Source organism: Somniosus microcephalus, unplaced genomic scaffold (assembly GCF_052327205.1).
Source record: "Somniosus microcephalus isolate GS21.2 unplaced genomic scaffold, FLI_Smic_1.0 unresolved_chr7, whole genome shotgun sequence".
In the NCBI taxonomy this organism is placed as follows: domain Eukaryota; kingdom Metazoa; phylum Chordata; class Chondrichthyes; order Squaliformes; family Somniosidae; genus Somniosus; species Somniosus microcephalus.
In genome coordinates, this window is record NW_028225185.1 from 27326722 (window position 1) to 27336946 (window position 10225).

Genomic DNA, 10225 nt, shown 5'->3' on the forward strand with positions numbered 1-10225 from the left:
CTAACCCGTGCTGTACCTGCCCTGGGAGTGTTTGATGGGACAGTGTAGAGGGAACTTTACTCTGTATCTAACCCGTGCTGTACCTGCCCTGGGAGTGTTTGATGGGACAGTGTAGAGGGAGCTTTACTCTGTATCTAACCCGTGCTGTACCTGCCCTGGGTGTGTTTGATGGGACAGTGTAGAGGGAGCTTTACTCTGTATCTAACCCGTGCTGTACCTGCCCTGGGAGTGTTTGATGGGACAGTGTAGAGGGAGCTTTACTCTATCTAACCCGTGCTGTACCTGGCCTGGGAGTGTTTGATGGCGACACTGTAGAGGGAGCTTTACTCTGTATCTAACCCGTGCTGTACCTGCCCTGGGAGTGTTTGATGGGACAGTGTAGAGGGAGCTTTACTCTGTATCTAACCCGTGTTGTCCCTGCCCTGGGAGTGTTTGATGGGGACTGTGTAGAGGAAGCTTTACTCTGTATCTAACCCGTGCTGTACCTGCCCTGGAGTGTTTGATGGAGACAGTGTAGAGGGAGCTTTACTCTGTATCTAACCCGTGCTGTACCTGCCCTGGGAGTGTTTGATGGGGACAGTGCAGAGGAAGGTTTACTCTGTATCTAACCCATGCTGTGCCTGCCCTGGGAGTGTTTGATAGGGACAGTGCAGAGGGAGCTTTACTCTGTATCTAACCCGTGCTGTACCTGCCCTGGGAGTGTTTGATGGGACAGTGTAGAGTGAGCTTTACTCTGTATCTAACCCGTGCTGTACCTGCCCTGGGAGTGTTTGATGTGGACAGTGTAGAGGGAGCTTTACTCTGTATCTAACCCGTGCTGTACCTGCCCTGGGAGTGTTTGATGGGACAATGTAGAGGGAGCTTTACTCTGTATCTAACACGTGCTGTACCTGCCCTGGGAGTGTTTGATGGGACAGTGTAGAGGGAGCTTTACTCTGTATCTAACCCGTGCTGTACCTGCCCTGGGAGTGTTTGATGGGGACAGTGTAGAGGGAGCTTTACTCTGTATCTAACCCCGTGCTGTACCTGCCCTGGGAGTGTTTGATGGGACAGTGTAGAGGGAGCTTTACTCTGTATCTAACCCCGTGCTGTACCTGCCCTGGGAGTGTTTGATGGGACAGTGTAGAGGGAGCTTTACTCTGTATCTAACCCGTGCTGTACCTGCCCTGGGAGTGTTTGATGGGGACAGTGTAGAGGGAGCTTTACTCTGTATCTAACCCGTGCTGTAGCTGCCCTGGGAGTGTTTGATGGGGACAGTGTAGAGGGAGCTTTACTCTGTATCTAACCCGTGCTGTACCTGCCCTGGGAGTGTTTGATGGGACAGTGTAGAGGGAGCTTTACTCAGTATCTAACCCGTGCTGTACCTGCCCTGGGAGTGTTTGATGGGACAGTATAGAGGGAGCTTTACTCTGTATCTAACCCGTGCTGTACCTGCCCTGGGAGTGTTTGATGGGGACAGTGTAGAGGGAGCTTTACTCTGTATCTAACCCGTGCTGTACCTGCCCTGGGAGTGTTTGATGGGGACAGTGTAGAGGGAGCTTTACTCTGTATCTAACCCATGCTGTACCTGCCCTGGGAGTGTTTGATGGGACAGTGTAGAGGGAGCTTTACTCTGTATCTAACCCGTGCTGTACCTGCCCTGGGAGTGTTTGATGGGGACAGTGTAGAGGGAGCTTTACTCTGTATCTAACCCGTGCTGTACCTGCCCTGGGAGTGTTTGATGGGACAGTTGGACTAATCGCCGGCATGGACTTGATGTGCCGAGCAGCCTGGTTCTGTACTGTGTGATTCGACAATGGAGAGATGCTCCATCGAGGAGTCAACCTCTTCAGGAGAGCAGGAAAGTTGACCTTCGGGTCGGGGGTGGTGGGTTGGGGTAAAGTTGCAGCCCCGATACAGAAGCTCGGCACAAGTGGAATGACCTGATTTCCGTCTTGCAGATACGCTCACGTGGAACAAGCCCAACGTGAACGGCGTCTCCCCGCTCCCGCGCAGCCTGCATTCTGCCACGACCATCGGCAACAAGTGAGTGACCGTCTGAGCCAAGAGCTTCGGTTTTAGAGCGTGTGTTTCATCTTGCGGCTGTTCGTTGCTCCGTCCCCTCCCCCCCCCCCCCCCCCCGGTCCCAGTGCCGCACTCTGCTCTTCGATGCTGACGGGTTTGGATTCAGGGCATCTCCTTCCGCGTCTTTCTGTCCCCTTTTATTACAGAAGGATTTGAGTATGAGAGTGAGGAAGTCTTGCTACAATTGTACAGGGCCTTGGTGAGACCACACCTGGAGTACTGGGCACAGTTCTGGTCTCCTTATCTGAGGAAGGATATACTTGCCTTGGAGGCGGTGTAACGAAGGTTCACTAGATTGATTCCTGGGATGAGAGGGCTGTCCTATGAGGAGAGATTGAGTAGATTGGGCCGATACTCTCTGGAGTTTAGAAGAATGAGAGGTGATCTCATTGAAACATACAAGATTCTGAGGGGGGATTGACAGGGTAGATGCTGAGAGGCTGTTTCCCCCTGGCTGGAGAGTCTCGAACCAGGGGTCACAGTCTCAGGATAAGGGGTCGGCCATTTAGGACTGAGATGAGGAGGAATTTCTTCACTCAGAGGGCGGTGAATCTTTGGAATTCTCTGCCCCAGAGGGCTGTGGAGGCTCAGTCGTTGAGTATATTCAAGGCTGAGATCGAGAGATTTTTGAAATCGAGGGATATGGGGATCGGGCGGGAACGTGGAGTTGAGGTCGAAGATCAGCCCTGATCTCATTGAATGGCGGAGCAGGCTCGAGGGGCCGAATGGCCGACTCCTGCTCCTAATAATTCTGATGTTCTGGTGTACCACAGAGTCCCTATTGCTCTGCTCGATCGGGGAGCCGCCCTGTCGTCCTGTAAAGCAGTCAGTCATTGCCCAGAGCAAGTAGTGGAAATGGGCGGCAGCTCCCCATCAGCATCTGAGAAAGCTTTCCGCTCTTTCCTCTTCCATCTCCACTAAGATCCTCAGGAGTGACCGAGGAGGAACTTCTTTCCCCAGAGGGCGGTGAGAATGTGGAACTCGCTGCCACGGAGTGGTCGAGGAGGAACTTCTTTCCCCAGAGGGCGGTGAGAATGTGGAACTCACTGCCACAGGGAGTGGTCAAGGCGAATAGTGTCCATACATTTAAGGGGAAGCTGGATAAACACAAGAGGGAGAGAAAGGAATAGAGGGAGATGGAGATGGGGTGAGATGCAGTGGGGTTATGAGGCGATTTGTGGCGTGCATGGACCAGTTGGGCCGAATGGCCTGTTTCTGTGCTGTTAACCCCATGTCATTTTGTCTCCTCTCTCCCAGAATGTATGTTTTTGGAGGCTGGGTCCCTCTGGTCATGGATGACGTGAAGGTGGCAACGCACGAGAAGGAATGGAAGTGTACCAACACGCTGGCCAGTCTCAACCTGGGTACGTCCCGCTGCCGCCCCCCCCCCCCCTCACTCCTCCTGCTGTCTCCCCCCCCCTCTCTCACTCCTCCCGCTGTCTCCCCCGTCTCTCCTCTCCTCCCGCTGTCTCCCCGTCTCTCCTCACTCCTCCCGCTGTCTCCCCGTCTCTCCTCACTCCTCCCGCTGTCTCCCCGTCTCTCCTCACTCCTCCCGCTGTCTCCCCATCTCTCCTCACTCCTCCCGCTGTCTCCCCGTCTCTCCTCACTCCTCCCGCTGTCTCCCCCATCTCTCCTCACTCCTCCCGCTGTCTCCCCATCTCTCCTCACTCCTCCTGCTGTCTCCCCGTCTCTCCTCACTCCTCCCGCTGTCTCCCCGTCTCTCCTCACTCCTCCCGCTGTCTCCCCCGTCTCTCCTCACTCCTCCCGCTGTCTCCCCCGTCTCTCCTCACTCCTCCCGCTGTCTCCCCGTCTCTCCTCACTCCTCCCGCTGTCTCCCCCGTCTCTCCTCACTCCTCCCGCTGTCTCTCCTCACTCCTCCCGCTGTCTCCCCGTCTCTCCTCACTCCTCCCGCTGTCTCTCCTCACTCCTCCCGCTGTCTCCCCGTCTCTCCTCACTCCTCCCGCTGTCTCCCCCGTCTCTCCTCACTCCTCCCGCTGTCTCCCCGTCTCTCCTCACTCCTCCCGCTGTCTCCCCCGTCTCTCCTCACTCCTCCCGCTGTCTCCCCGTCTCTCCTCACTCCTCCCGCTGTCTCCCCGTCTCTCCTCACTCCTCCCGCTGTCTCCCCGTCTCTCCTCACTCCTCCCGCTGTCTCCCCGTCTCTCCTCACTCCTCCCGCTGTCTCCCCCGTCTCTCCTCACTCCTCCCGCTGTCTCCCCGTCTCTCCTCACTCCTCCCGCTGTCTCCCCGTCTCTCCTCACTCCTCCCGCTGTCTTCCCGTCTCTCCTCACTCCTCCCGCTGTCTCCCCGTCTCTCCTCACTCCTCCCGCTGTCTCCCTGTCTCTCCTCACTCCTCCCGCTGTCTCCCCGTCTCTCCTCACTCCTCCCGCTGTCTCTCCTCACTCCTCCCGCTGTCTCCCCATCTCTCCTCACTCCTCCCGCTGTCTCCCCGTCTCTCCTCACTCCTCCCGCTGTCTCCCCCGTCTCTCCTCACTCCTCCCGCTGTCTCCCCGTCTCTCCTCACTCCTCCCGCTGTCTCCCCGTCTCTCCTCACTCCTCCCGCTGTCTCCCCCGTCTCTCCTCACTCCTCCCGCTGTCTCCCCCGTCTCTCCTCACTCCTCCCGCTGTCTCCCCGTCTTTCCTCACTCCTCCCGCTGTCTCCCCCGTCTCTCCTCACTCCTCCCGCTGTCTCCCCGTCTCTCCTCACTCCTCCCGCTGTCTCCCCGTCTCTCCTCACTCCTCCCGCTGTCTCCCCCGTCTCTCCTCACTCCTCCCGCTGTCTCCCCGTCTCTCCTCACTCCTCCCGCTGTCTCCCCCGTCTCTCCTCACTCCTCCCGCTGTCTCTCCTCACTCCTCCCGCTGTCTCCCCCGTCTCTCCTCACTCCTCCCGCTGTCTCCCCGTCTCTCCTCACTCCTCCCGCTGTCTCCCCGTCTCTCCTCACTCCTCCCGCTGTCTCCCCGTCTCTCCTCACTCCTCCCGCTGTCTCCCCGTCTCTCCTCACTCCTCCCGCTGTCTCCCCCGTCTCTCCTCACTCCTCCCGCTGTCTCCCCGTCTCTCCTCACTCCTCCCGCTGTCTCCCCCGTCTCTCCTCACTCCTCCCGCTGTCTCCCCGTCTCTCCTCACTCCTCCCGCTGTCTCCCCGTCTCTCCTCACTCCTCCCGCTGTCTCCCCGTCTCTCCTCACTCCTCCCGCTGTCTCCCGTCTCTCCTCACTCCTCCCGCTGTCTCCCCGTCTCTCCTCACTCCTCCCGCTGTCTCCCCGTCTCTCCTCACTCCTCCCGCTGTCTCCCCGTCTCTCCTCACTCCTCCCGCTGTCTCCCCGTCTCTCCTCACTCCTCCCGCTGTCTCCCCGTCTCTCCTCACTCCTCCCGCTGTCTCCCCGTCTCTCCTCACTCCTCCCGCTGTCTCCCCCGTCTCTCCTCACTCCTCCCGCTGTCTCCCCCGTCTCTCCTCACTCCTCCCGCTGTCTCCCCGTCTCTCCTCACTCCTCCCGCTGTCTCCCCGTCTCTCCTCACTCCTCCCGCTGTCTCCCCGTCTCTCCTCACTCCTCCCGCTGTCTCCCCCGTCTCTCCTCACTCCTCCCGCTGTCTCCCCGTCTCTCCTCACTCCTCCCGCTGTCTCCCGTCTCTCCTCACTCCTCCCGCTGTCTCCCCGTCTCTCCTCACTCCTCCCGCTGTCTCCCCGTCTCTCCTCACTCCTCCCGCTGTCTCCCCGTCTCTCCTCACTCCTCCCGCTGTCTCCCTCGTCTCTCCTCACTCCTCCCGCTGTCTCCCCGTCTCTCCTCACTCCTCCCGCTGTCTCCCCGTCTCTCCTCACTCCTCCCGCTGTCTCCCCCTCTCTCCTCACTCCTAAGCTTCCCGCCCCTCGCAGCTTTTTATTTCACTTGCCTGTGCTCAGGATGCGGATTTGAAGAAAAGACAGACTCCCGTTTCTCCGGCGACTTTCACGTCCACCGGACGTCCCAAAGCGCTTCACTGCCAATGAAGGACTTTTTCTGAAGTGTGGTCACTGTTGTAATGTGGGAAACGCGGCAGCCAATGTGCTCACAGCAAGCTCCCACAAACAGCCAACGTGGCGATGACCAGATCATGTTTGTTAGTGATGTTAATTGAGGGATAAATATTGACGTTAAACCGAAGCCGCCGTCCGCTCTCTCAGGCGGACAGAAAAAATCCCACGGGCACTATTGGAAGAAGGGCAGCACGGTGGCATAGTGGTTAGCACTGTTGCCTCACAGCGCCAGGGACCCGGGTTCAAATCCGGCCTCGGGTGACTGTCTGTGTGGAGTTTGCACATTCTCCCCGTGTTTGCGTTTGTTTCCTCCGGGTGCTCCGGTTTCCTCCCACAGTCCAAAGATGTGCGGGTTAGGTTGATTGGCCATGATAAAAATTTGGCCCTTGGTGTTAGGGGGGATTAAATACGTGGGGTTACGGGGATAGGGCTTGGGTGGGATGGCTGTCGGTGTAGGGACCGGGTGCTAGGGTTTGGATGATCAGCCATGATCTCGTTGAATGGCGGAGCGGGCTCGAAGGGCCGAATGGCCTACTCCTGCTCCTAGTTTCTCTGTTTCTATGTAAGAGTAGGGGGAAATTCTCCCCGGTGTCCTGAGGCCAATATTTATCCCTCAATCAACATCACTAAAACAGATGATCTGGTCATTTATCACATTGCTGTTGGTGGGAGCTTGCTGTGCGCAAATTGGCTGCCACGTTTCCTACATTACAACAGTGACCACACTTCAAAATGTACGTCATTGGCTGTGAAGCGCTTTGGGACGTCCTGAGCTGGTGAAAGATGCTGGAGAGACGAGAGTCTGTCTGTCTTTCATTTCTCAAGGTAACTGCGGACGGGCGAGGGAATTAAAACCCGGTTCTTGCGCTTCCCTCGACAGACACGATGACCTGGGAGCCCGTGGTGATGGAGGCGCAAGAGGACAACCTGCCCCGCGCTCGGGCCGGCCACTGCTCGGTGGCTGTGAACTCCCGGCTCTACATCTGGAGCGGCAGGGACGGCTACCGGAAAGCCTGGAATAATCAGGTGTGCTGCAAGGACCTGTGGTACCTGGAGACAGGTAGGCGGGAGCAGTGTCCGTGTCTGCTCATTCTCATTTCTGGCTGGCGGACAGGAAGCCAAAAGTTGGAATAAACGGGTCTTTTTCCGAGTGGCAGGCAGTGACTAGTAGGGTACCGCAGGGATCGGTCCTTGGACCCCAGCTGATTTCACAATATATATTAATGATCTAGACGAGGGGACTAGATGTAATATCTCAAGTTTGCAGACGACACAAAGCTGGGTGGGCGTGTGTGCTGTGAGGCGGATGCCGAGAAACTCCAGTACAATTTAGGCGATTGGGCAGATGCATGGCAGATGCAGTATAATGTGGATAAATGCGAGGTTATCCACTTTGGTGGCAAAAACAGGAAGGCAGATTATTATCTGAACGGCAATAGATTGGGAAAAGGGGAAGTGCAATGAGACCTGGGTGTCCTTGTGCACCAGTCGCTGAAGGTAAGCATGCAGGTGCAGCAGGTGGTTAAGAAGGCAAATGGTATGTTGGCCTTCGTAGCGAGAGGGTTCGAGTACAGGAACAAGGATGTCTTGCTGCAGTTGTACAGGGCCTTGGTGAGACCACACCTGGAGTATTGTGTGCAGTTTTGGTCGTCTTATCTGAGGAAGGATGTTCTTGCCATGGAGGGAGTGCAGCGAAGATTCACCAGGCTGATACCTGGGATGGCAGGAATGACGTATGAGGAGAGATTGGGTCGATTGGGCTTATACTCGCTGGAGTTTAGAAGAATGAGAGGGGATCTCATTGAAACTTATAAAATTCTAACAGGACTGGACAGACTAGATGCAGGAAGGATGTTCCCGATGGCGGGGGAGTCCAGAACCAGGGGTCACAGTCTAAGGATAAGGGGTAAGCCATTTAGGACAGAGATGAGGAGGAATTTCTTCACCCAGAGAGTGGTGAACCTGTGGAATTCTCTACCACACAAGGCAGTTGAGGCCAATTCATTAAATATATTCAAGAAGGAGTTAGATATATTTCTTAAGGCTAAAGGGATCAAGGGATATGGGGAGAAAACAGGGACAGGGTACTGAATTTGGATGATCAGCCATGATCTCAGTAAATGGCGGAGCAGGCTCGAGGGGCCGAATGGCCGACTCCTGCTCCTATGTCTTGTGTTGTGAAACCCTTATCGCTGGTGAATCTAACCCGTGCCTCTCCTTGTTTTTTGCAGAGAGGCCGCCCGCTCCGTCTCGGGTGCAGCTGGTCCGGGCCAACACCAGCTCGCTGGAGGTGAGCTGGGGCTCCGTGCCCACCGCTGACTCCTACCTGCTCCAGCTGCAAAAGTACGACATCCCCGCCGCCGCCACCGCCGCCACCTCGCCCGCCCTCCACCCGCTGCCCTCTGTGCCCGCCGGCCAGCCCAAGAGCCCCGCCCCGGCCTCGGCAGCCCCCTCCCCCCAGCAGGTGGGCATCTCACTCCTGCCTCAGCCAGGTGCGGCCGTCCCCTCACCTTCCCCGGTGGCGGCAGCGCTGGCACCTCCGCAGTCCCTCATGGGCAGTGCCACCGGAATCCGAGGCCCAGGTGAGTGCCCGCCATCAGCGGGTATGTTTCCCCCGCTCGCTCTCTGTCTCTGGCTCGCTCTGTCTCTGGCTCGCTCTGTCTCTGGCTCGCTCTGTCTCTGTCTCGCCTGCTCTCCTGCTCGCTCGCTCTCTCTCTCTCGCTCTCGTTTCCCCCGCGCGCTCTCGTTTCCCCCGCGCGCTCTCGTTTCCCCCGCGCGCTCTCGTTTCCCCCGCGCGCTCTCGTTTCCCCCGCGCGCTCTCGTTTCCCCCGCGCGCTCTCGTTTCCCCCGCGCGCTCTCGTTTCCCCCGCTCTCTCGCTCTCGCTCGTTTCCCTCGCTCTCGCTCGTCTCTCTCGCTCTCGCTCGTTTCCCCCGCTCTCTCTCTCGCTCGTTTCCCCCGCTCTCTCTCGCTCGTTTCCCCCGCTCTCTCTCTCTCGCTCGTTTCCCCCGCTCTCTCTCTCTCGCTCGTTTCCCCCGCTCTCTCTCTCTCGCTCGTTTCCCCCGCTCTCTCTCTCTCTCGCTCGTTTCCCCCGCTCTCTCTCTCGCTCGTTTCCCCCGCTCTCTCTCGCTCGTTTCCCCCGCTCTCTCTCTCTCGCTCGTTTCCCCCGCTCTCTCTCTCGCTCGTTGCGTGCGCGCTCGTTTCCCCCGCTCCCCCGCTCTCTCTCTCGTTTCCCCCGCTCTCTCTCTCGTTTCCCCCGCTCTCTCTCTCGTTTCCCCCGCTCTCTCTCTCGTTTCCCCCGCTCTCTCTCTCGTTTCCCCCGCTCTCTCTCTCGTTTCCCCCGCTCTCTCTCTCGTTTCCCCCGCTCTCTCTCTCGTTTCCCCCGCTCTCTCTCTCGTTTCCCCCGCTCTCTCTCTCGTTTCCCCCGCTCTCTCTCTCGTTTCCCCCGCTCTCTCTCTCGTTTCCCCCGCTCTCTCGTTTCCCCCGCTCTCTCTCTCGTTTCCCCCGCTCTCTCTCGTTTCCCCCGCTCTCTCTCTCGTTTCCCCCGCTCTCTCTCTCGTTTCCCCCGCTCTCTCTCTCGTTTCCCCCGCTCTCTTCGTTTCCCCCGCTCTCTCTCTCTCGTTTCACCCGCTCTCTCTCTCTCGTTTCACCCGCTCTCTCTCTCTCGTTTCCCCCGCTCTCTCTCTCTCGTTTCCCCCGCTCTCTCTCTCTCGTTTCCCCCGCTCTCTCTCTCTCGTTTCCCCCGCTCTCTCTCTCTCGTTTCCCCCGCTCTCTCTCTCTCGTTTCCCCCGCTCTCTCTCTCGTTTCCCCCGCTCTCTCTCTCTCTCTCGTTTCCCCCGCTCTCTCTCTCTCGTTTCCCCCGCTCTCTCTCTCTCGTTTCCCCCGCTCTCTCTCTCTCGTTTCCCCCGCTCTCTCTCTCTCGTTTCCCCCGCTCTCTCTCTCTCGTTTCCCCCGCTCTCTCTCTCTCGTTTCCCCCGCTCTCTCTCGTTCCCCGCTCTCTCTCTCTCGTTTCCCCCGCTCTCTCTCTCTCGTTTCCCCCGCTCTCTCTCTCTCGTTTCCCCCGCTCTCTCTCTCTCGTTTCCCCCGCTCTCTCTCTCTCGTTTCCCCCGCTCTCTCTCTCTCGTTTCCCCCACTCTCTCTCGTTTCCCCCCTCTC

At 58.2% G+C, this 10225-nt stretch overlaps 1 protein-coding gene across 1 annotated transcript in view; it reads left to right on the forward strand.

The window, feature by feature from the left end:
- LOC147086673 (host cell factor 1-like) overlaps window positions 1–10225 on the forward strand; it is a 95384-nt gene that overhangs the window by 29192 nt on the left and 55967 nt on the right. Inside the window, 4 exon segments of the mRNA XM_085978297.1 lie at window positions 1941–2025; window positions 3322–3428; window positions 6953–7132; window positions 8304–8731. Of these exon segments, the coding sequence (XP_085834423.1) occupies window positions 1941–2025; window positions 3322–3428; window positions 6953–7132; window positions 8304–8731 (800 nt within the window).